The 27,978-nt window shown below is 36.6% G+C and overlaps 1 protein-coding gene across 3 annotated transcripts; it reads right to left on the reverse strand.

Moving 5' to 3' along the window:
• Nucleotides 1-35: 35 nt before the first annotated feature.
• On the reverse strand, nucleotides 36-27,551 carry si:dkey-112e17.1 (serine-rich adhesin for platelets). 3 transcript variants are annotated; one of them, XR_010896936.1, is made up of 8 exons: nucleotides 27,266-27,551; nucleotides 11,640-12,514; nucleotides 9,647-9,698; nucleotides 8,318-8,453; nucleotides 6,654-6,787; nucleotides 4,085-4,324; nucleotides 823-1,529; nucleotides 36-502 (listed from the first exon to the last, which is right to left on the reverse strand). XR_010896936.1 is itself a non-coding variant. In XM_067407262.1 (7 exons), the coding sequence occupies exons 1-7, from the start codon at nucleotides 27,344-27,346 to the stop codon at nucleotides 966-968; spliced, it is 2,067 nt and encodes a 688-aa protein (XP_067263363.1). In that variant the 5' UTR covers nucleotides 27,347-27,551; the 3' UTR covers nucleotides 36-965. The 3 variants fall into 3 exon arrangements, 2 of the variants coding, with proteins under 2 accessions (XP_067263363.1, XP_067263362.1); XM_067407262.1 differs by having other exon boundaries at nucleotides 36-1,529; nucleotides 8,333-8,453; XM_067407261.1 differs by having other exon boundaries at nucleotides 36-1,529.
• Nucleotides 27,552-27,978: the final 427 nt, after the last annotated feature.

Here is a 27,978-nt window from a genome sequence, read left to right on the forward strand (position 1 = left end):
CTATATAATGTTTATTTGCATTAAATGTTAGTTACTGCATTTTAAATGTCTGTACAGTGATCAGTTCCCTTTATAATCCATCAAAGTCAGTACAGTTGACAATATTACTGCATTCAGGAAAACACAGTTGCATCATATATGAAATTGAAAATGTTATAAAAATATGATTGTATACACACAATTTTAGTTATTGCATCAGTGCATATTTAGCAGCATAGATTGCCAAAAGGCACATAGTAAGTGAAATATGAGGGGAAAAAACAGTAACTTAATTGAAATTATTCATAGAACAGAGTTTAAATTCATTTAAAAAATGAATTATGCAGTGGTTGTCCCTTGAGGTTGAGAATTAAGAAAATATGGTATTTCAAATGCTTTACTAACTAACTTTTTTGAACAGTAAAATGTGTATTGGACCCATGGTGAATTACAAAAAACCTGTGGAAGTCAAGAGAGGTGCAAAGCAGCTTTCTTCTAGATCTGCTAATTGGTCTTCTACGTGCTGCAAAGGGATTAGAAACAAGCCGTATTGTTCATAGAGCAGATATATGGAATTTCATAATGAAAGTAACAATGCAGCCAGTCTACAACTCAAACTCCCAGTAGTGAGTGGAACTGCGTGATCATGGTTAGTTTATCTTATACATACATGAGTACTTATTTAAAACGATTGCAGGTTATAAAATATACTGTTAGATGGATTTATCCTTAGCAAATTAACTGTGCTGGCACAATAACAGGAAGAACAATAAGTGCTTTCATTTTTCATTCATGCCAATATTCATAACAAAACAAAACAAAAAAAAGTATATTGTCACACACCAAATATGTGCTTCATTCCATCTGAAGCCACCAGGAGCAGCTGCGAGTTTTCAGTCCTATTGAGATTATCTATTGGCTGAATCGGTCACATGACCATCATACTCAAACTTCATGGCACTGGCAGACTGTTTCTGGAGTCACTGTTAACAAGAGAGAGCTGAAGGATCCTGCGTCTCCAACGCCCCACCACGGCCTCCCCTCGCTAAAGAGGTTGGATGGATGCTGGTGGCTTGGCTTTTCGATAGCAGTGGCATTTTTGTGCCTTCAAACATCTGTCCGTTCATTCTCAGAGGCTTCTCGGGAGGTTCTGCTGACACGAGAGGCTGTCGGTCTTCCTCTTCTGAGATTGCAAACACTGGTACAGTGACGTGGTCTTCCTCCACACTTGATACGTCACCTTGGTCCTGCTGCTGGCTGGAAGGGGCACCGCTGGTGTCAGAGAGCATGTCTGAGGTTGTAATTCCATTCGCTTGTGGTTTGGAGGACTCGGATGCGCCAGAGAGCAGGCCAAAGCATGGAGTGTTGAAACGGGTGCGTCGGAGGTTGCTGGTGGAGTTGAGCCGTCGCTGGCGCTGGGCAGGTAGAGTCAGGGGGTACGAGGCGTTGCTCATGAAGGAGTCGGAGTGGCAGCTGTTGACAGGACTACGAAGAGGGGCATCAGAAAGGACTTTTCCCCTTCCAGTGTCTGTTGCTGTGCTTGGGAGTCCCTGAGTGCACATTGTCACAGTAAAAAAAAAAAAAAAAGACAAACTTTGAAAAACTTGAATGTATTTTTAGAATAGATATAATGAAAAATGATAACCACAACAAAAACTAATTGACATTTCTTATTGAATCAGGATGTTTGAAGTAATGAGAAATATTGAAAGGCACTTCAAAATAATTCGATTTATTTTTTATTGGCAGCAGCTATTTTGCACTAAGTGAAAATAGCAATATGCCATTTACTTTACATGAAAATAGTGATATATTCTATTTACACTATAAACGTAGCAGTTCTTTGCAATAAGTGCAAATAGTTGTTAGAAGCTTTTTATACTATATATAAATAAATTGTGGCAGATATTATTTGCACCTCAGTATTGTTATACATTAACCAGATGCAATAATAAGAGAGTGTAAATTATATTTATTAAAATTATTAAATGGACGCCGCCTTATCAGGACAAAAAAGCCCTCCCTGCACTTACCCCTAACCCTACCCGATAAATACTTTATTATTAAACACTCGTTAGGCACTTTATGTTCACTTTTTAAAAGATTTCCTTCATTTTTATTGAAAATAAATACCTTTCCTTTCTGATATGTGATGGGAAAAGGGAGAAGAGTGAGTTCGGCAAAAGGCAGATTCGAACTCGGGTCGATCGCGTCAAAAGCTAATTCCACGTACCATACTCCCTACGGCATAGGCCACTGCAGACATTGAGTGACATGCGTCTTTTTTAATCTTGTGTGGCCTAACCAGACATTGGTGGGCGGAGTTAGTGTAAATAGCCTTTGCCAACAAGACAGGCTATTTACACTTGGTGTAAATAGAAACTCTGTTTTTTATTTTTATGTTCTGACCATAGATTTATATTTAAACCTTAAAGGTTTTACTTTGTCTTTCATTTTAATCCTTCACATGATGTACATTCCCGGTTTGTGATGACAACATTAATAATACTTGGAAGTTATAGTTCGCAAAATACAAAATAATTTGTAAAATTCAGCTTTGCCTTCACAGAAATACATTTTATTTTTTTAAATATTTAAGTATAAAACAGTTACTTTAAAATGTATTTCACAGTTCTTTTAATCAATATTGATGAACATAAGACACTTCTAATTATATGTTACAACATGAAAAAACAAACAAACAAAACAAAAAACACACTTTTTTCACCTATGCTTGCATACTTGAATGAAACAAAAATTGAAAAAATAATGATGAATGTTCTTCATCATTTTGTCATCATGGATTGGTAAGATTTTTAAATGTTTTTTTGAAACAGTAAGGGCCGGTTCACACTGTTAAAAATGCAAGATGCAGGTCAGTGGAATGAAAAAAGTGCAAGGTCCAGAGATGCGTTTTTTTAAATTTGAAATTTAAATTTGAATTTCCCTTGGCATAGTTAAATAACAAGAGTTCAGTACATGGAAATGACATACAGTGAGTCTCAAACTCCATTTATTTCTTATATAAATCTCATTTGTTTAAAAGACCTCCGACAAACAGGTGAATCTCAACATAACACCGACTGTTACGTAACAGTCGGGATCATTAATATGTATGACCCCAATATTTGCATATACCAGCCCATGTTCAAGGCATTACACAAGGGCAGCCAGTATTAACGTCTGGATCTGTGCACAGCTGAATCATCAGACTAGGTAAGCAAGCAAGGACAACAGCGAAAAATGGCAGATGGAGCAATAATAACTGACATGATCCATGATATCATATTTTTAGTGATATTTGTAAACTGTCTTTCTATCTTAAAGTTACCATCGTTTCTTACTGTATTCACCGAGACAAGAGCCGTCATTATTTTCATTATTAAACACTTGCAGTCTGTATAATGCATAAACACAACTTCATTCTTTATAAATCTCTCCAACAGTGTAGCATTAGCCGTTAGACACGGAGCACAGCCTCAAATTCATTCAGAATCAAATTTAAACATCCAAATAAATACTATACTCACATAATCCGATGTATGCATGCAGCATGCATGACGAACACTTTGTAAAGATCCATTTTGAGGGTTATATTAGCTGTGTAAACTTTGTTTATGCAACGATAGAGTCGAGAGCTCGGGAGGGGGCGGAGAGCGCGAGCAATTAAAGGGGCCACAGCCTGAATCGGCGCATTTCTAATTATGCCCCAAAATAGGCAGTTAAAAACATTTAAAAAAAATCTATGGGGTATTTTGAGCTGAAACTTCACAGACACATTCAGGGGACACCTTAGACTTATATTACATCTTGTAAAAAAACGTTCGATGGCACCTTTAAAAGTTGAACTTATTTTAACTTGAGTGATTCATAAGACGTGAGCGCAACAGTTAAAGATGTCTGTCTATCACATGTTTACATTGATAAACAATGGAAAAGTAGCACAGTGGAATGGAAAAACGCATTCTGTGTGAACGCATTTATTGGAGTGATAGGTTGTCAATCTAACAAATTTGTACTGTCGATTGATTTGACTAAAAACACAATTTCTATAAATATCTCACTAATGAAATTTTAATCATAGGCCTTATGTGTCATTACTCACACTGTCCACCAGCTTGGTGAAAGGGCTGTTTGCATTCCAGCTGCACCATTTCTTATGGAGTTGAGGAAGAGGAGGAAGAAGATCCTGGAAGGTTCGGACACTCCATGCTCGTGGTCGTGCGCTGTTTGTCGATCCAGTTTGGCTGCTCTTTGTCACAGTAGGCTGTGCTGAATCTGGAGTCGGCCAGTCGAAAAGGCGGCTGGGTCCCGTGTCACTGTGTCTCAGGAAACGCTCTCGTTGCTACAAAAGAGAGAACAAATTTAGAAGATGAAGATTCTTTAGAAATGATAACCCTATAAAAACCCTCTATGGTGGAACGAATACTTGATATGCACTCTTAATTCCTTAGATCACTACTCGTCAGGCACTTTAGATAGTGTACTATAATATTTTATATAATCTTATATCAAAATAAAAATATATTACATTAATATATTTAAAATGGATAAACTTTGAGCACCAAATCAGCACATTAGAATGATATATGAAGGATCATGTGACACTGAATACTGGAGTAATGATGCTGAAAATTCAGCTTCATTGCAGGAATACGTGTTAAATTGTGTTTACCACTTTCATCAAAATGGAATTCTCACAAGAGGTATTATCAAATATTTGAGGAAACGGAAATCCATTAACATTGTACAACGTAATCTGTAATACCACTATAATTAGCTTGATATTACAATTAATTAGTCAGGAAAGTGGCTTACAAATTTCACACATTGGACTCATTCAGTAATTTGGGCTTCATTAAATGGTCAAAATCACGGACTCTAAATTACTTGAAATTATATTCTCTAATGAATAAACTTGCATTAGTGTAAATGAACTAATAAATGTGGGACTTTGGCTTTCAGTGCCAAAGTATGAACCTGCTGAAGTCAGTGAAGCTATATCCAGAGAGACCAACTGTTGCTTTAGGAGTTGCTTTAGTAGGATTTTTCCTGTTCTCTTGCGCAGTTTCAGACGGCCTGGCAGAGACAGTAATCTAAATGGGGTCAACATCAAGCAAAGACCTCCAAATGTGTCAGTCAGCTGTTAACTGGACATGTGTGGTGTGTGGGCGAGTATCAGAAGGGGTTTTCTCATCAGTAGGAGTTTGACAGTTCTCACACATGATCTCTTCAGCTCCCCATGTCTAGACGAGTATTATGCAGGGTTTAATATTGAGCTGTTCTGGATTTGTTCCATAAATTAACCAAGACAATACCAAATTGTCTGGCTTTGGGCAGGGGCAAAAACAAATAAGGATAAAGAAACTATAGCGCCAAACAGTTAGCAGGAACCCAGCCGGACACCACAGAGACGCAGGTTTCTGATTCTTCTCAAACCTCCTTGGATGAACACACAGCTTGGCAAATTTTTCATGCCACATTTCAGAGCCAAAGCAGCATGGACCACACACACACACACACACACACACACACACACACACACACACACACACACACACACACACACACACACACACACACACACACACACACACACACACACACACACACACACACACACACACACACACACACACACACACACACACACACACACACACACAGAACTGGAGCTGGGAAATTGGCTACAGACGTATAGCATTCATTAGTCAGAGCTATTAGCGGGCCAGCTCGCCCTCCGGCTGCCAGAGCCTCTGCGTCCCAGCAGCCTCTAGTGAAGAGCTACTTGTCTGCCCCTCATCCAGCACATCATCACACACCATGAAGCTTGGCCTCCATCAGTGTACTACACTGCACCAGCTATTCATGCTGAAAACAATTCAGTGTCATGAAGAACACTTGAAACTACCAAACAAAAGTAAACAGATAGTGTCAAATAGTTCCAGTACTAAGAGAGCAATGAAAGCACCATTTTAAAAAATATAAAATATATCAGAGTGATCTTCAAATGTATGTGGACTCTTTGCATTAGACAACAAACTTATCAAACCAGGTGGCATCTGAAAGAAAGTTTTGAATAAATAACTTGTGCACTAACTTTACTTTTCACTTATTACTAATCACTTATTCATTCATTCAATTTATTTTGTGATTTCAGTGGATTAATTTAAGGTAATTTTCCTGAAGTTCATTGTAGAACGTCTGAAAACTACAAAAAATGATTGTCATCCTCTGATTACTGCATTATTTTAAATAGGGAAAAAAATAAAAAATAAAATAAAATAATAAAAAAATAAATAAAAATAAGACAAAGCTTAAAATGGACACAGAAATATACAAATGAAATAAGAAATATAAATATAAAAAAAATACTTTCTTTTAAAATTGATGCTGAAAATTCAGTTTTGCCATCACAGGAATAAATTACATTTTAAAAGATATTAAAAATAGAAAACATTTATAAATATTTTTGCAATTTAAAATAACTATTTCATTTACTGTATTTTTGATCAAATAAATGCAGCCTTAGTGAGCAGAAGTGACTTCTTTCAAAAACATTGAAAAATCTTACCAACCCCAAACTTCTGAATGATAATGTATATGCAAAATATATTAAAGTTTCAAATCTATTTCTAGATGTAGAAAATGCAGAAGAAGAATCAGATACTCACAGTGTGTGGAGAGAAGGGCAGTTGGGCTGAGCTGGGTGTAGAGGCAATGACAAAAACCTCATCTGTGCCCAGCTCTAATTCGGTAAGACCACTGGAGAACAGCTGCAGATCACCCTTCTCTGACACGTCACAAGCTTCAGAGCACAACACAGTGAACATGTGGAATGACATATTTAGAAAATTAATGTAAATACTTCAGTTTAACACATATATATATAACAAGCTAAATAACTGTTTACATTTGTCATGGTGCCAAAAAAAAAAAAAAAATGCTGAGTGACTCGCCACTATAATTAGCTTGATATTACAATTAATTAGTCAGGAAAGTGGCTTACAAGTTTCACACATTGGACTGATTATTTGAAGGTTAAATGGAATGAGTTCTCTAGCTGGTACTATTGGACTAAACTAAAGAGAGGGGGATTTTCTGATTTAGAGTTTAGTATAAAGCCAGTGTAAGTACCCCTTACTGCATTAGATTCTCAACCTCCCATTAAGATAAAGTGACTTCATACATTTGTGTTTAGGAAATATACATGGTTCAGCCCAAATAAATTTGTTTTTTCTTCTTCTTCTCCATTTCATTTGAAAAGGTTACTGTCGAACTTTAACAAAATCATATTGTCCCTCCTTAAGTCACACAAGTCATCAACAAATACAGGTTTAACGGCTGCATCCACATGTTTAGGACTGGGAGTAATAGACATTTAACATTAATGATACTTATTGCAATTCATTTTTTTATTATTATTATTGAACACTAAACTATGGAATCTTGTTTCCGTCACGGAATAAAACAATTTAAAAGATGATTGCAACTTTTTATCTCACAATTGCGACTTTATTTCACGCAATTCTGATTTTATAACTAGAAATTTCAAGTTTACATCATGGAATTCGGACTTTATTTATAAATTTATCACTACATTTATGTCACGCAATTTTGAGAAAAAAGTCAGAATTGCAAGATGTTAATTCACAATTGAGAAAAAAGAATTGTGTCAAAAAAAAAGTCACAATTACCTTTTTATTTTTTATTCAGTGGCAGAAACAAGCTTCCATACTAAACAGAATTATATCAAAAGTTCCATCTGTGATTTATTTTCTGATTTTATATTAGTAGTAAATGGAGACACAAATGGTGCAGTTTCCAGAGAAACAGAAAAAACTCACAAATCATTTTCATATTATTTTTTCACATATAATTTTGCATGAAAAAGAACGAAATGCACCTTGTTGTTTCTATTGAAACATATAAAAAAACTGGCATTGTATTGCATCAAATGCAGTTATTTCCAGGTGGTTTAAATACAGAAGGAAACTCATATTTCAGCAAGCTACACCCTAATGGAGCTCTGGTAGTCTTGCAGTATTGTTCTTGAATTTCAGTAATTTAGCCTTTTATCTGTTCCTAGAAGAGCCAAATTATTCTCAAATGTATGGGTTCAGATAGGGGACAAATGAACTCAACAGCTTTACCGAAAGGAACCCAGTGACCCTTAAGTTCACTTCATCTGACAACATCAATGAAGAAAACAATAAATCTGGGGGAAAGAGAAGGAAAGGGAGAGAGAGAAAGCGAGATCGATTCATGGACTGAGGGAGTGATATGGAAGGGAAGATAAAATGAGGATGTAGACACATGACAATGATATACTAAGCACCTGTATGGGACTGACCACGGTTGAGGGAATGGTTGTTGTTGTCGTTCACTGTACCCAGCTGCTGCTCCAAGTGATTAGGAGAAACCATCTGCAGTTCACTCACATCTGCCGCTGAATTTAGCACTCCTTCTGGAACCTACAACACAATGCCTCACATTTTTTCTAAATAAACAGGCAGGGTCCAAAATTAACACTTGCCAAGCACCAAATGACAGTACAAACTGAATACACGCCACCAGCAGGCGCAGATTAACGCACAGGCTTGCCTAGGGGCCCCACATGTGCAGGGGCCCCGGATTGGCCAGACTATTTATTTTTTTTTATTATTATTATTTTAAATTTACTTCACCGCGAAGAAAAAAAGACCCTCATTGACCCATAAAAAATACATAAGCAGGTGATTGGATAGATGAAACATCTGGGTGAAATCTGTCCAATCAGCTGCTAATCAAATCATGTCAACCATTTTCATTTATGCCACTGCTATAGCTAGACTGCAAATGTCCGAAATAAATTACGATAGTGGTTAAAAGAAGGTTAAAGACACATGAAATATCTATAGAAAGCTTGAAGTGTCTACTTTTAATTGAACCAATTCAAATATAAAATAAATATTCTCAGATTATGTAATCCATATGAAACATGCATATAGGCGCGTCTACTACTGCGGATATGACGAATCAGCATCTTCATCTTTGCAGCCGAAAACAGAAAACATTATCAAAAAAATATTAAAATGTTTAGAAAATGTATTTTCACTACACATTCATAATAATTACGTTTGCCGGTGCGCTGTGGCAAGTTTTATGTGTGCGCTTGAGCGCTGATTAGGCCATGTATTAAATATTGGTTTATTATAAACTATTATGATTTTCAATTTCCCATTTTACCTATGTGGCGGTGGTAATTTTCTTACTGTGGTGGTCCACCAGTTGAAGGAATGTAGAAGAAAAAGTGTAGTATTGGCTGTCTCAGTGTGTTTGTGTATGCCAGTTAACCTTATTTGCGTGTGGACCATGTATGGCACTAAATACAGTTTTCCAGTAAAGTATAATGATTAAGGGGGGGCCTCACTCAAAGAGCAGCTTAGGGGCCACTGACCACTTTAATCCACCCCTGGCCACCAGAAAGAAAATGAGGAAGAAAATCACTATGTGTATTCATGTTTTTGTGACAGAGATCAAGACTGCTCAGGAGGGAAAATGTACATAATTCAATTGGTCACATGTACATATAACAATTATGGTCTTTTTATATTTATTATACACACACATACATACACATATACATCAAAATACGATATATATATATATTGTATTTTGACTTTACCTCTGAGCTGATGGAAGAGGAAGCATTGGCTCCTTTCGCACATAGTTTCGGTCTGGGAAAACAATAGAACACACACAAAAAAAAAAATTATCGTGTTTGTTTGTAAAGGGATAATTCACCCAAAAATGTCATAATTTACTCACCCTCAAGTTGTTCTAAAGCTGTATGAATTGCGAAAAGAAGAATGTTGGTATTCAAACAGTTGCTGGTCCCCAAAGACTTCCATAGTAGGAAAAAAATATATACTATGGAAGTCAATGGGGGCCAGAAACTGTTTGGTTACTTCTTTTAATTTCCACAGAACAAAGAAACTCATAGAGGTTTGGAACAACTTGAGGGTAAGTAAATTACATAATTTTAATTTTTGGGTGAACAATCCCTTGAATTACTGTTATTGGTCATCAAGTGTTCTATTAAATGATTAGATGACTGTTTACTTCTCTCAGCTGAACGACATTCAAATATCTGCTATAAATTTTGGTAGGACACATGGTGAGAACTAATTTCTAATATGCTCACAGTAACCACTGTTATTTGGTAGGAGTAAGTTGCAGGGTGAACCGGAAATTTAATCTGTTTGATTTATGCTGTAAAATCGAATATAATTGAATTTTGTGCTTCTGAAGCCTAGGGAGGTCAGTAAAGAAATTTAATTTGCTGAAGAAATTCATAACCAGACAGAAATATTAGCACGATACCTCACAGGGAATAAGTGAAAATAACAGCCTCACCTGTTCATTATTAAAATAAATTATAAAATGAAATTAATAATAAAATAAAATAAATTACATAAAAGTTCAATATACTACTTTACTTTTTATACTGTATACTAAAATTTATACTTCTGCATTTAAACTGGGATGTATTGGATTATTACAATATAACTGTAGGCAATTTTGCTATTTGATTAAGCAGAATGAATGGGATATATATATTCCTTGTAAACCCTTTATTATGATCCATAGCAATGGACTGTGTGATGTCAGTAGTCTTTGGTGTTAGCTTGCACTATATGGTCACAGTGTGAAGTTCATAAAAAGCAAATGCCACTAAATGGAAAATTGCTTTAAGTCTCTAAACAAACAATATATTAAAATATCGCAATACATTTTGCATACAATTTTCTAACATATAAACAGGTCTGTATTAAAAGCCAAACATTTGTTGGAAAGACTAAATTCTGCAAACAAACAAATCGATTCCTTTTGTAATAATAAAATTTAGAAAGGGCCCCGTTTACACCTGTTATTAAAATATGTCTTCAATGTGATTGGATCACCCTAGATGTATGTTAATATGAGGTGTAAACGGCACAGACAAACTGCTTCATTCAAGTTTCATAAATCAGTTCTGTGGGTGTCAAAAGTCACGCTGTTATTCCCACTGGGTCCAACAAAGAATGAATCTTACATGATGGATTCTTTGAAAAATCATGCTTGTGTTTTAAAAAACAATTGAAACATCTTTATTCTCTATTCTACCCTTTCTCTCGGCTTCTTATATTTCTTCCGCTTTCTTTTCTCACTATTGTGTGACTGCACAATGCCAGGTGCGGCACCATGAACATGCTCAGGTATGAATTGTGTTTTAACATCAAAGTGTTTGTGAAAAAGAAGAAGAAAGACTTGATTTAAGCTACCAACAATGGTGAAAAATACTTCCAGCTGTGTCAACACCAACTCATCTGACTTAAGTTGTCACGGACATGGTACTGTGTATGTGACAAATGACTAAGTGACTAGTGACTAATGTCTTTGTCACTTTTGTTCAGTTTAATGCATCATATAAAATCTCTCTGAATAAAAGTATTATTGCATCTGAATAAAAGTATTAATTTCTTTAAAAAAATCTTAACACCATTTGACACAGTAGTGTATATAAAATATTCAATTCACCCAGCAACTCTTAAGTCAGATATGTTTTGTATGGCTGCGATGTAATTTCAAAATCAACTACAAATAAATCTCTCCACCTGTAGAAGAAACCTCATTACCTGAAAATCACACAAAGGATGCCAGCAAGGGCCACAGCAAACACGACTGTTCCACTCACTGCACCAAGCAGTGCACCTGTTCTGCTGTCCGAGTTCAATACCGATCTCTGCTGTTGGGTTGTGGATGCCAGTGTTTGATTCTGATAATGGAAGAGAAGAGCGAAACCACGGCCCCAGTGGGTAGTGGTTATCAACTCCATGATGACCTCTACCATGTCATTGTCAGACCCAAACACCAACTGACTGCTAGAAGGGCGTCTAGAGCCGCAGAATCGGGAGGAGAAGGTGATGAGATCTGATATGTAGAGGACATCGTGAGGACAGGCATCAATCAAAGGTGGCTGGGTCTCAGGACTCACAGCTTCATCCGTTTCTGTGGCTGAACGTGGACTTGTGGAGATCATGTCACTGGCTGCTCTTGATGCCTGAGGTGAAACAGAATTTCTGTCTTCAACTGACTGCTCTCCGGATAATGGAAGAGACGGTTGTGGAGCCGAGGGGGAATCAGACAGCATTTTGGCAGAATTGGAAACTTTGGTCATCTCCATTTTGGTGGACTGCTCTTGGATAACCACTTGTTTGACCTCCTCTCTGTGTGTGGACTGTGGTTCCTTCCGACTCCCGAGGCTTTTTGATACCAGCGTGCCACCATCATTTGGTACCTCGTCCACTACGGTGGTGGTGTATCTTGCAGGATTGTTATGGCTCTCAAAGACATCAAAATCAAACATCTCCATGATTAACTGGTGACCAACAGGCACAAAGAACTGCCACACACAGTGAGTTCCAGATGAATAGTTATATGGAAAGCCAGGTGACAGAATGAGGCCCTGCACATCCACAACATCCACCTTGGCTCCACAGTCAAAGTAAACCTAAAGACCGAAGACAAAAAGCATCAGATGCATTTCCACCGTCACAGCCTGGAACCAAACAGCATTGATACATGATTAATTATGATTATGAACAGGAACACAAGACAGGAAGATATATATATATATATATATATATATATTTTTTTTTTTTTTTAGATGATAGAATATTTTCTCCTAACTTAAAGACTACACCAAATCAAAACCATACATACATAATTTTTGGAGCAAATTCGTGATTTCTTTTTTGACCAAACTTCCTGTTTCAACAAGTAACGCTGGTTTGCAACCAGTGGGCCGGAGCCCTTAGCAGACATTCAAGGAGGTTTAAGATGACTTAAAATGATATAAAGTAAGACAAAACAAGCTTTAAAATAACCTAAAGTAACTAAAAATCTAAAATTTTAAAATGTACCCCCTCAACAAGAACCCATTTCCTTTGAAGAACATGTGTTCCCACAGTCTTACAGTACTGTATGAGGTAGCTTATTTTGAAAAGCTGATTTGTAGAGCTGGAAAAGTCATGTCAAAAAATAAAGTGTTAAAGTGCTGTCAGCATTTTTAAAATGAATATACATTTTTCAAGTTATGCCAAGGTGTAAAATATTTTATTAGGTACAAAATGAGGTATAAATATATATTTTTAAAAGTCCTTATCTAGCAAATCACAAACGACTGGAAGAGTCATGTAAATTGATTATTATATTTATTTAAAAATAGGAGTGTTAATAGATTTAAATAAGTTTTGAAAAAATTAGGGCTAGGGGGCCTTCGAATAATTGTGAACAATGGGGGCTTTTGAAGCCAAAAAGGTTGAGAAGCACAGATCTAGATACATCAAGCTGTACGACACAGTAAAAGAATAAGACATTTAGATAATAATCGTAATATTGTACAAATTAGACATTCTTTTAACAAATAGTAAAATCTGCTTTGCGTGACACTATCTGCAATGCTTTTCATGTGGAGCCCAAAGAGTGGCATGGCATTTGTTGAGTGGTGTGTTGACTTTATAGCAGCACATTTAAAGATAGCTTTGCATGATAGCAAAAGAAAGAATTAAATGGAAATTTCTGCAACACTTGAATTTAGATTAAGATAAACATGTTCGACATGTAAGAAAATTATAATACACTTAATAGCAGTGGAGAATCAGCAGACTGTTCAAGATAATTCTTCCCAGAACCTGCACTCCAGGGGTTAACGCTACGGTCCTAAACATCTTAATAGGCCAGTGGTAGTTCTAGCATCAAAAGTTCAAGAGGATGGCACGAGTTCAACAAACCAACGGGAAAGTCTTTGGCACTGCTCGGTTTGTTCAATGCAGCATTAGACATCGGTAAACAATTTTGGCAGCTGTTCTTGGCCTGATGGTTAGTCTTTAGATGCTATAAAACTACATAAAGCATTGCCCTATTTTGATCGTTTCAGTGCAATAACAACAGACAGCTGTAAAAGAAACCCACCGAGAAACAAAACTAAATGTTCTGTTCAGAAAATTAGCTTCGGTCTGCCTCTCCCTAACCTGAACTATTCAACCCTTCCTCCTTCATCGGGTATCAAAGCTGGATATGCTGGCTGCTTTGCTAACCCCAGGGAGGTATTCCTTCAGACATGCTGTTTGTAATATCTCACAGGTGTGCAGGATGAGGGGACCTCGGTATAATTAAAGGCAGATGGGAATCAGGGCTAGACCACTCCAAACCAGACCTTGGCAGGGGCCTGTTTGTTTATTGGGCTTCCTGTTGGCACTGGTTCTGGACTGTGGGGTGGAATAAAAGGACTGCAAGACCTCAACAACGCCAGACAGGTAACAATCCTAGCCCCAGGTGACGGCATTATGCAGGACAAAAAGTGAAATTAAAAAACGAACTGGTTTACTTTTTAAAGACACATTCCTAGTTTTATTGTGCTTAATATATTAGTCAACAAGAAATGTTTGTCTCCATAATCTTTCATCAAAATGTTAAAACATGCACTGCCTCTACGAAACTACTTTCCTTTTCGGCTGATATGACCAGACAAAAGAAAATTTGATTTTCTTTTGATTTTTAAAATCTTGTCTAAAATGAATGCAGCATTTTAATGTTGGTTAATATAATAAAGGGGAAAGACTTTAGAATACTGATCCTTCATTAATGAATATTACTTACTAATTTATTAATCAGAGTTTCTTGTTATTTAATAGTAGTTACTAGAGTGTTAATAATGCATTACCCATTTGTTTCTGTGTAGTTATTCATTAATGAACGATCAGTATTCTAAAGTGTTACCAATAAAGGTTGTAATAATTCTAACAAAAAAAGGATAGATTTAAAAGACAATTGAGAAAACATTACGTTTGGGATGCTCTGAGGGATCCACATTTTACTATCTCAGAAGTTAGAGTCTTATCATTTTCATCCTCACCTTAATTGATTGCAAACTCCAGACTTTTGATTTGCAGTGTATAATCAAAACAAAAAAAATCTTGTTGGAGGACAAAGCAAAATCAGTGCAAAAGTCATCTTAGGCTCCTTTTACACCTGGTATTAAGATGCATTTTGGTCAATCAGATTACAAGTATACGAGGCAAACACATACCTGTTTACACCTGGTGTTTTAATTCGTCTCTTTTGTCCACTTTCAACTAGAGATGTTCCGATACCCCTTTTCCATTCCCGATACCGATTCCGATACCTGAGCTCAGGGTATCGGCCGATACCGAGTACTGATCCGATACCAGGGTGCAGGGCTCTGAACCGGTTCAAGGAACGAAAACGAAAACCGTAAACGAATGAAATTTTGACCGGAACGTAACAAGAAACGGAAACTGAATCAGATTTAATCGTTTTGAACAGAAACGCTCATTTGAAATGGCTATTAACCGGTTAATAACATTATTTTTTCGTTCTATTTAATATTTTGCTTTGGCAGTCAACCAGTCACGAATTCAAATAGTACAGCCTATGCAAATGTGACGCTGACGCATCCAACGTGAGTGGAATGCCCGCGCTGACGCGCTCAGGCTTAGCTGTCAAGTCATCATAGGTTAGGTAAGTTACAATGGCAATGCCCTGGCATTAGTTTTTCCGATGATATATGTCACCATTAGGCCTACATTTAAGTGAAAATAAATGTCAAGTAGGCTAATATGCAGCTTGTCTAGGAAAGGAAACAGACATTCTGCTTGTTTTCGTTATTTAAATGTCTTTTGTAAATGTATGAATTATGTCTGGCTTTTAAATTACGACCATAAACCATAAATTACAAAATACAGTTTAGGAAAAAAACGTTCCAGTGGTCGCGCCGGCGCCTCATGCGCGCGCACACAAATTCTTGCATTGCTTACTTGATATTGCAGCTCAGCTGTTAAATATTAAAATAAAATACAATCAACCAAACATATAAAACTTTACACTGCTCAATTCAATTCTGTAATACAGTCTGCCATCCTGTGACCATCACCTGACTGTGCTGTTATGTGAAGAATGATGTCGATAATGCGAGTGAAGTAAAAAGCTTACATAATAAATAGTCTAATAGTTTAGTATTCGTCTCGAAAATGGAAACGGTGCCGAATGGGAAAGGTTTGCTTCAGATTCACTTTAAATTAATTCGTTTATCATATTATTTAGTTTTATTTCTAATAAATAACCCTGTTTTTCACTTCTTCGCTGCTCTAAACAGTGGTTGCTTATGGCAACACAGCACAACTTCCTGTGTTTACATTCTGAGAAGAATTGATTTCCGATTTGCTGCGTTAAGCCAAAGTCCCTTTAAGACCACTCATTTCACTCGGCGGCCATCTTTGAAACGCCTCTCGGGCATCCTGGGCATCATGCAGCTCCTATCTCTTTGAATGGGAAAACATCAGATTCTCCAAAACTGTTCGTCAACCTTACGATTAAATTTGATATTTGAAATCACCAATGAAATCTAACAACAACCGACTCATAAATTTAGTTTCTAAACGCTCGAATCATGACAAAAATATTTTTTTTCAGGCTGGATCAAGCTACTGCGCATGCGCAGACCTAAATGCACGTCTCTTCGGAGGCGGGCGTCTGACTGTTTCTATAGAAACCGGTGATTCTAACGGCCACTGAAGTGACGCGATGACTTTACCAGTCGGCGATAAGCTCTTGGCTTTAGAAGGCGGGACTTATTCCGCCATATTGCGCGTTACACTTTCTCCCATTCAAAACAATACAAGTGACACATGTTGTGTTATTCTATAGTCTTTGGTTAAGCAAAGATAGCGGGCACAACTAGATATTGTTTAAGAAAATGGTATCGGATCGGTAGGCTACACGAGTTTAATTACTCGCTGATACCGATGCTAGAATTTTTTCTGGTATCGGTGGTATTTCGGGTACTAGTATCGGAATCGGAACAACCGAGGGGAGGGTTTATGGTTGGGTAAATGCATATGTTTTTCAGATCTTTCAATTTAAATTAAGCTTGTGCAATTTACATATGAATGAGCAGGGAGACAACGGAAAAACATATGAGCATCAGCTTTCGTTTCTGCTCTGACAGCCGCCAGACCACGGCGAACACGGTAAGTGCGAGTTAGAAATCGGGAATGGTGCAAGAACATTGTGCTTGGTATGTTTTCATCTTCAAAGCAAACTTGGGTCTTCAGCCGACAATGTTTAATGTTTATGCATTAGATCAGTAGGCGGTCTTTCGTGGCTGTTCGAACACATTCGACCACATGAGTGTCCAAACTACATTTGTAACTGGATCGACTAAAATGCATGAGTAAACAGGGCCTTAAATGGACAAGGCCACAATAAACAATCTCAGCTTAACAAGGTCAAAGTCATTTTCAGCTTTATACTGCCTTGTTTCTTCTTACACTTCTACCCTTTATTCTTAGCACATACTTTTCTCCATTCAGGCTGTTTATCAAACTCAGCTAACAGAGATCAGTTGGTCAAAGCCTCATGCCGTCCAGAGTTTACCTCAGGTTCATGTGCTACTACACTAATAATTGCATGCCTGACATTTGAGCCGGTCAAATGCCACTCGCTGCTGGGATGTAAAGTAAGCCGATTTCAGGTTAGCACAACAGTAAAGTTGAGCAATGCACATGAATATGAGAGACAAAGAACAAACTAAACTGGAACAAGAGGTGAAAAAAGGTCCAAGACAAGCATGTAGGGTTATTCCAAACAGAAACAGGGGAAATGCAATTGGTTAAGGTCCATGTTTCAGTGAAGTGTGCTGAAGAGGTTTGTGATTCAACCAAACCTCCCAGATGCCCTTAGAAAACCATTTGGTTCAGCAAGTCCAACATAATCGTGTCTTATTCCGAAAGACAACAAAAAAAGAAAACTTTGGCAGTGATTTGCGAGATTTTTGTAAGTACCTCCCTCTCTATTCGAACAAACAGAATTGGGTCATTACCGTGGCTCCACCATAATACTGGACTATCTGCTGGTTAGGGCAGTGTACCATGCATGGTAGACTTCACATGAATGGCGTCCAAAGTACCACAGTGTGGAATAGGAAATAGGACATTCTTATAATGCCAAACATCCCAGCTCTGTTACATCATCATCCTGCACTGGCATGGCGTAATTAGTAAAGTTGTCTTTTCTCCCACAGGGGACATTGGAAGGCTTCGCTGTTTGGTTAGATAGTATTTTAATGAAACGAGGGTAATAAGTACAGGCATTTACATAAGGTCCCACTGGTTATCGTGCCCCAGTTGTGCTACATCAAAAGTAAAACCAACTATTATTTTAACTATCCATTGCAATTTCAAACGGCACAGAATGATGTAGAAAAATATGAAACACAAATGTAACAATGGAAAAAGAAAATGGCATGGAACCAGTCCACAAGAAATTAGGGCACCATGAACCCTGGAGGCAGATTATAGAAACACTATAAAGAGGAAGGTATAAAATAAGACTAGGTGATATGAGCATTTCTTCACGTGTAGCCTTCGCAAGTCCGGAAATGACAATACGTGATAGCCATGGGGCTTTCCCATACAATCTAAATCCAGACACAGATAGCAATGCAATGTATCAATTGTGCAAATCACAATTTGCTACGGTGATGCAAAACAAGGCAACGTCTCTTATGATAAATACAATAAAAATATAGTAAACATTGTGATATTGTGAAATATTATTACAATTTAAAATAACTTTCTATTTTAATACATTTATTCATAATTTATTCTTGTGATGACAAAGCTGAATTATTAACAGCCATTACTCCAGTGTCTTCAGTGTTATATGATCCTTGAGAAATCATTCTAATATGCTGATTTGGTGCTTTAAGAAACATTTCTTACTATCAATGTTGAAAACAATTGTGTTTTTTAATATTTATATGGAAACCTTGATACAATGTTTTTTTCTTTGAAGAATAGAAAGTTCAAAAGAACAGGATTTATTTTAAATAAAAATATTATGTAACATTATAAATGTCTGTACTGTTATTTTGGATCAATTTAATGTGTCCTTACTGAATAAAATTTCTTTCTTTCTCTCTTTCTTTCTTTCTCTCTCTCTTTCTTTCTCTCTCTCTTTCTTTCTCTCTCTCTTTCTTTCTCTTTCTTTCTTTCTATCTTTCTTTCTTTCTATCTTTCTTTCTTTCTATCTTTCTTTCTCTTTCTTTCTTTCTTTCCTTTCTTTCTTTCTTTCTTTCTTTCTTTCTTTCTTTCTTTCTTTCTTTCTTTCTTTCTTTCTTTCTTTCTTTCTTTCTTTCTTTCTTTCTTTCTTTCTTTCTTTCTTTCTCAAAAAAATCTTACCCCAACCTTTTGAACAGTAGTGTATATTATTATTATTATTATTATTATTATCCCATTATTTTACACTTTTCTGTTAGTTTTATTCTATTTGAATTACATAATCTGTTCCTTCTTTAAACTGCTGATGCAACAGCAATTCTTGAACTGAAAAACAAGCCTCCTGCACTTTTAACACCAACAAACTGTAGCTGACTCATTGAATGAGTGTGAGTAAAACAGTGCCAGATAAACTCACAGCTGTCGTAGGGAACAGCAGATTTCGCAGTAAGTGCTGCAATGTGAAAAACACCACGCTGAAACTTACTCTTGTATTTGATAGGTTACACACATCTGTCCCTTCATTCCCCCATACAGTAAACATGTCAGTTCATAACCTCTGTTCTTATTGTCAAAAATTAATTCTCTGTTTGTCTCACCAACATTATCTGTACTTAAAGGTTTTGAAGAGAAAAACGTGACTCTGTATGAAATGTGAGAAGTCAAATAAGATAGTAAACTGAAAGTTTATATCTAGCACTTTCCTGGTCTCTTTTGTACTGTAGAGTAATTTCACAACAAAAGTTTTAGAGATAATATGAGCTGACAATATGACTACTGCAATTGTGCAAGCAGAGAGCTTAAGTAAGCCCCTTTTGCCACACACACACACACACACACACACACACACACACACACACACACACACACACACACACACACACACACACACACACACACACACACACACACACACACACACACACACACACACACTCAAATGCACAAACACCCCTGTGAGTCCCCCATAAACATGCTATGGGCCCCTGTAAGGGGGCTGGGAGAGGAGCACAGCTATTTATTGGTTGTGAAAAGTGAGACTGTTCCAGGCACTATCAAGCCCAGAGCACAGAGAGCCCGTGATGATGTGTTACAACCGGTTACATCAGTCATAGCTTGCCACTGGACACTGAGGCCAGCAGGACAGGAAGATGACAATATTTCACAATAATTTTTTGATGAAAACAACAGTGGTAGCTGCTGCACAACAGTTTACACTGCACACAGAAACAGATTTTTTTTAAACAGAGAACTTCATTAAGTAATAATGTAACTGAAACCAATGAATGAACACTTATAGTCAATAAAATGAATCCTCAAAGTATATGAAAAGTTGGTACAAGTTAACAGTAGTTCACTAAAAGTAAATGGAACCTACAACCAGTGACACTGTAATGTACTCAGTGCTCAATATTTATACTTTACGTTTTATACTTTGCCAAAAATTTTATACACAACATATATATATATATATATTATACACACACACACAAAATACTGTGGAAGTGGAAATGCTGGTTTAAATCAGCCATATATGTTTGAACCAGAAACTAATTCAGAAGAAAAGGAGAAAGAGCGAATTAGAACAGAAATGTGTTTTATGTATTGCTCTTTACATCTGAAACATAATGGTAATTGATATGATCAGCCTTTGTTTTGAGTATGTTATCAAACAGTTAAAAATGTGTTGCTAATTTTACACAAACCATATTCCCATTTGCCATCTCAGCAGGGGCGGATCTAGAAAATTATTTATAGGGTGGCAAAGGGGTGGCATGAGGTCTATGAGGGGTGGCAACACCAAAGCAAGCGCCCATGCATAGTTTTTGGAGATTTATGGCCTGACATACACAATTGTGTTCACAAACATTGCATTAACAAAATAAATTACAAGATTTCAATATCCATCATGGCACCAAGTAAAGGCACTATATGAAAAACATCAACAGATTCTAAATGAGTCTGACCTTGTATCACTAAAAGAGATGAGCACAGGTTACTTCGATGGCATAAGTCACATGTTTTAGTGCAAGTTAAAGAACAACAAAAACTTGTTTTTGCAAACAATTTTTGAGTTTCTGTTATTAACAGAGGTGGGAATGTCTGTATGTGTTCACCCAAAACGCCCTATCAACCACATACTCTAGCAACACCTTAGCAATTGCAGCAAGAGCCTAGCAACCACCCAGAATCTCCTAGCAACACTTTAGCAATCACCCAGAACATCTATATTTCGGCCTAACTGACCAAACTATTTATGTTTTTTAAACAAGACTTTAAGTTGGCTTTGAAATTAAACAATTAGATTACATTTTCTCACAACTATAAACACAATCTCAAAACTATGCACCAACTTGTACAAACCTCAAACTTCCAGGTCAAAATAAAATGTTTTAGTCAAAAACTTATTCTTGTCTGACAAAATCAAACTTTGGCCTCAGATGACACACAAAACTTAACAAATACACAGACTACTGCACTGCCCAGTCAACACTAATGAGATCAATTCATATAACACTGTAACAAAAATGCCGCTTACTGGGATTCAGGATTTATTTTGCAGCTCACTGTCTACTACACTATACAAAAATAAATTTACAGATACAGTAAAATACAGCAATGATTTTTTTTTCTTTCTTTTTTTCCATTTTACTATTGTAAAATGATCTGGCAGTAGATATGTATGAACTTGGTATGCACCACAATACAGTATACTATCAATTACAGTAAAACTAAATTCAGCATTCTCTGCACATTTGGCCAAATTTTATTACAGTATATAAGGTACTATAGCAGTGTATTGGTCTTCTGACACAAGACAGTCATTCTCAGTTCTGCAAAATACAGTATAAAAAATGGCTACAGAGAAAGTTGACAATCACAAGTTTGAGGGTGTACAACATGCTACAGTTTACTGTACATAATGAAATTTCCCTCATCTAAAGTACTGGTACTGTGTAAGTTTAAAACCCCTGTAAATTATTTATTCAACTCTCTCTCAGATTTTGACTGGTGTGTGTCATCAGTTTTGCTACCTAATGTAGTCATTGTTAAAAGTTGAGAAATGTGTCTGTTTTGATAACTGAACGAATGGTGGAAACTGGGCCAACTGAATCACTTATAATGTGTTAGCAATCGAGCAAAGCTAAACTACATTTAGATTCTTACCTAACTAGTTTCTGTGATCGGGATCTTCTTATTGATTTCATTTTACTGTTTCGTCAGATGGCCAAAATACCTTTATCCATGATGAAAGTGGAGTGGGCAGTCGGTGAATCAGCTCGCAAAAAATTACGAAAATTCAAGGACTTCTGAGTTAGCCGAGAAGCAGTAATTTTCCGATTCACGAACAAATGGAAAACAATTCGTAAGTGAACTTGGCTGCGCTGTGTTTTTGACTCCCAAAGAACCGGTTCATAAGAGTCATTTGTTAATGAAGCTGACTACATTGGGCGCGCTGCGTTCGCGTGCAACCGTCATGCAGCTTATTGAAAGACGTGTTTTCTTGCCATTATTTTGCAATACGCTGTCTTTTTTATGTCATCACATTGAAGCGCTGCTGCTGAAAAGCAGTAGTACTTGAAATACTGCTAACATTTATATTTTATTCTCTGATAATTTTGGGGTGGCAAAGCTTTTTCTTAGGGTGGCAGTTGCCACCCCGGTAGATCCGCCCCTGCATCTCAGAGTCAGACAGCTGCCTTTTAAAAATCAGCATCCTTAGAAACGCATTGAACAACTTAGAACGTCAGAGGGAAAAACGCATATAGTTAATCATAACATCGTAATATACATCATACATAATTCACCCACTATATTGCTTTTTCATATCATCAGAAAAATATACCGGGATAACCTGGCTTCTCTTGAAACCCCCCTGCTTTGCAGCATAATTAATGATATGCTAAAGACCACCCGCACATTGACGGTTACAACATATTTGTGACCTAGAGAACAGGGGAGATTTCAAACAGTGTTTTTGAGACTGTCTTTGGTTCACTGCAGTTAAGGAGAAAATACTCAGCAATGGTGTTGACTAATGAATTTGCACATGGTTTGTCTTAAAGCATATTAAAGCTGCAGTCCGTAAGTTTTGCCTCTTTGTTGCCATCTCTGTTTGAAACCTGCAATTGCAGTTATTTGCGGAATTATCATCTTTACGTGGGATGTGGATCGGCACGGCTCCTCTCATGTTAGCTGTCAGTCACCACATTGGTGATACTGTACTTCAGACTCTATGTCTTGAAGTATGATCAATTTAATGATCACTTTGCTCAGATCACGCCAAACCACGCAAATTATTATTATTGTTATACTTTGTTCTCAAATTGTTATTGTTAACAACATCAGCATTGCGTGACTAAATGTATTTAGTGTGTATTAGCGTTACATGTAGATTTCCATTTCTGTAGCCACTCCGCAGTCCAAAGTCTTTTGCTTTTGACTTCGGGTGAATCTCCAGTTGTCACTGATGACTGTCATTTAGACCTTTCTGGATTACAATCCGCCATCAAAATTATAAGTGTAATTATTCCAGCTGCTGTGAGAAAATGTTATAAATGATCCACTACCAGTAGCGTCCTCACATATAGCCGACTAACTGGGACTCAATCTTTCTGTTTACAGACGTGACATAATGACGCAAAGACGAATAGCTGCATGCACGAATTTCCCGCGGAAACCTACCAGTACAGATTTTATTACAAAACATTACTACAAGCATACCATTGTGAATCGGGCTAAGGTAAGAAGATAGTTTTGAACACTGGCTGATTATGCATTTGCTCAAAAATTGATTAAAAAAATGTTACAGACAGCAGATTTTAAAACACCACATAGACATATAAACAACATTAAAAACTTGATTTTCACCATAGGGGGTCTTCAAATGTAACGTATATATTTAAAATGAAATTAATTAATTACATTTTCAAATTAAAAATGATCCAAGATTTATTTGATTCAAATGTAATTTATGTAATTTTTTTTCATTATTTATTCTAAGCTATTTTGGATTTTTTTTCTTCTGGAAGGTACAAATTTATCATTATTAATTATATATTTATAGTTTATAACCTACATATATTTAACTTATTTTGCACTTAATAGGATGTTTGCATGCATTATATTTAAAAAAAATTTAGTTTAAAATAGTTAAATATGGAGTACATCATTTCAGGACACTGTTGTGGCAATTACACAAATGTGCCAAATCAGAGATTTTTTTTTTCCCTCCAGATTTTTCCAGAGGCAGAGCAACCCTGAAAATGTTTATAATGGTTGTTTGCTCCCAGGCCATAACTGTCACTGCAATAACTCTACTCTATTTATTGTAGTCACTCTTCACAAATCACTCAAAACGGTTACTCTGAAATTTCCAAATTCACAAAGAATGTAGTCTGCTGGCCAGGAAATGCACATTAGTGGTTCGCTCCCATTAAAACTGTTATGAGTGGCTTTCTCCATTCTCAGGGGGCAGGGTGAAAATGTCAGAATTGTGTGGGTGTGATACAGCATTATTAGTGGGATGAGGTTGAATAATTGAGAGAATTATCACTCACAGGAGCTGCAAATGCTCTGCATAGATATGTGAACACAAATACATGCATGCCACACCAACTCAAGAATGAGAGCAACGTCATTTGATGAGATCAATTCCATGACAAGTATCTTAACCTATATCTTAGATGACATATAATGAAGTTTTATATATATATATATATATATATAATAAAATTTTTCATCTGATTGTGAGGGTGTAGCAAATGCAGCAAATTCCAAACTTGATTTGCACAGTTTTGAAAATCAAGTTAATTCAAGAGGACAAAGGAAGCATTTAGAGGGGCCAGATAATTGCAGAGACATTGAGGTGCACACACTCAGTAATTGAAGCTATGCACATCAACAATGCAATGAAGTCTTTGTTAACGGCTCAGGATTCTCAGAATTCAGAATTCACAAAGGAAGAGAGTCATGACTAAATCCGACAGTTTGTCACCTCATAAATAACTATTATCCTTATGTGGCACGGTCAAGATGATTCAAACCATTCCCACAAAAAAAAAAAAAAAAAAAAAAAAAAGTGGGCTTCATAGTAAGGGATATACTGTATGCATCCCACCTTAAATTCCAACCCAATCTCACGTCAATTTGTATGTTTTTTACGAGGTGGCTAATTTGTACGAGTGAGGTCGTATGAATTCGTATGTTTGTCAAATTTGTACGAGTTGCCAAATTTTTATGAATTCATATGAATGACCTACCCCGCCCCTAAACCTACCCATCACTGGGGTTTAGACAAATCATATGAATTTGAGTGAGGTCTTACGAATTTGTACGAATCAGCCACCTCGTAACATAAGTATGAATTGGTTGTGAGATAGCGTTGTTAATTCTGATATTTCTGACATAATTTACTCACTCTCATGTCGAAACCTGTATGACTTTCTTTCTTCTGTGGAACATATTTAAGAATGTTGACTTGCTGACATTGACTTTGACCGTATGGATAAAAAAAATTACTGAGAGAATATAATGTTTTATTGTGTGCCACAGAAGAAATAAACACTTAAGAGTTTTATGTTTTAAGGGGGTGTTTACATGACACCATTTTAAATTAAAAATGGGAAACTTTTTATGCGCTTTGACCATTCATTTACATTCCAACAGTGTTTGGGGGCCTGAAAACAGTTTTCAAATTGCATGTTCTTGAAAATTATACTGCCATCATCTCTGGTTAAATTTGTGAAAACGGTGACACAAATTCATGCACATGGGTATTATGTGTTTAATCTGTAGGGGCATAGTGTTTCTTTACAAAGTGAAATCGCCAACTACTGGCCTGGCATGCAATACAGCGTTTTTTGCCGTTTTTGCAGATCCGTGTGAATGAGGATTGTTTTGACAACAAACGCAAAGGAAAAACCTTTCTGTATTAGTATCTTTTTTTATGTAAACATACCCTAAATGAGGGAAAATTACTCAGTGCACCTTTAAAAATTAAGATTAAAATAGTCTCATAAAGGGTCAGGCTCTATTTCTCTCAGTATATAATACATTATCTCTCTCTTTTACTACTAAGTAAATCGCATCCATGCCTGGGAATGGAATAAGTATTGGTGGAAGACAGCATGTGGAATTGACCACAGAGCAATGTGTTTAATTGCATGAGTGGAGCACGTTTTCCACAGGAATCTGGTAATCACCTCAAAAACACAATAAGCTTCTCCTCAACACATATTTCCCAAACTCTCGATTTCCTAGCATTGAGAAGCTACATAAACTGTACAGCCTTAGTGATGAGATCTGATAGAGTATGCAAAGGAGCTGAAGTGAAGGGAATATGGATGGCACAACATCAAAGGCCCTGCCATTCAGTTCTGATCTATGGCTGTACAAATAGCCAGGTCTGAGAAACTAGACAAGAATAAACTGCTAGTGACTGCAAGTGCTGTGACACTGAATGTAAAGCGTGCATGTACATTTCTTTTTGTTTCACAAAATCTTTAACTCAATTCTTTCCTAAACAAAATTGGTCTGTTGTGACAATGAGATGATGAAATGTATTATGTATTTAATAATAATAATAAAAAAGTTTTCAAATATTAATAATATTTTAGAGTAAATCTGATTCACTAATATTCTAAACTACTAATGCAGATACTTGTGACAAAATTTATTTATTTATTTATTTATTTTTTTTACTTTAAGCCCCACAAAAAAGTAAAGAACTGAAAACATTTTGATCATAGAAGATGCAATTATGTCATTTAATGTATTTTGGATAACTTAATAGATATTTACAAAAAAAAAAAAAAAAAGTTAATTTAATTTTCTATTTTTTTCATTTATTTGTTTATGATTTGAGCTCACGGAACCATCTGATGCGGAACCGCTGGCCCGTGCTGAACTGACCCCGCTCAGCCCAACTCTCTGCCAGAACCGACCCGGACCACACAACAAGCTGCTCCACATTTCATCACAACACCTTCCCCAAACTTCCGAATTAAATTCCCCTCAAACCAAGGGACGTAATATTTTGAAATTGTTTTAACGTCTACATACTCCATACAGTGCACTATATAGTGCATACTATAATCCTTGCTGTAAACATTTTGACAAGCCGAAACAAACCGCAGACAAACAAAAGGGAAAGTGTGCTACTGCCACACACTTGTACTCACTTTTTGCGTAAAACATCCAGTCACCCACAGAAGGCAGACTGTCATGTACACCCCCGTCCTTATCAGTCCGCGAAGCCCCATTTTAGTCACTTCAGCTCGGCCAGAGACGCACACAGGACTCGTCCTCTCCCTCTCTCCATTCACCTGAGGGAACGCGGTGGCGCGCCTTCATAAAGCGTGGACACGCACGCAGCAACAGCGGAGGTCTGGCGGTGCGCGTTCACGACTATAGCACAGATCAAATAGACATCAGCAGGGAGAGTGTGAGAGAGAATGGGAACACTTAATGCCATCGCACAATGCTTTAGGGAGTGGAATTACCTTTAATCTGTCCTAAAATGCAAGAGATTTTGTTTTCATTTAAGATATTTTATTTTTTCTGCGGCCAGAATGACGTTTTTCCACCTGACTCCTCTCTGATATGAAGTCTTAGCAGGCAATGACTCTTTGCATATTTATTTAAATCTATTAATTGTATGGCAAATCGGACCTTTTACTCTATCTATCTATCTATCTATCTATCTATCTATCTATCTATCTATCTATCTATCTATCTATCTATCTATCTATCTATCTATCTATCTATATATCTATCTATCTATCTATCTATCTATCTATCTATCTATCTATCTATCTATCTATCTATCTATCTATCTATCTATCTATCTATCTATCTATCTATCTATCAATTTTCCAAGACAATAGATGACAAA

This window comes from Chanodichthys erythropterus, chromosome 13 (genome assembly GCF_024489055.1).
Source record: "Chanodichthys erythropterus isolate Z2021 chromosome 13, ASM2448905v1, whole genome shotgun sequence".
NCBI lineage: Eukaryota > Metazoa > Chordata > Actinopteri > Cypriniformes > Xenocyprididae > Chanodichthys > Chanodichthys erythropterus.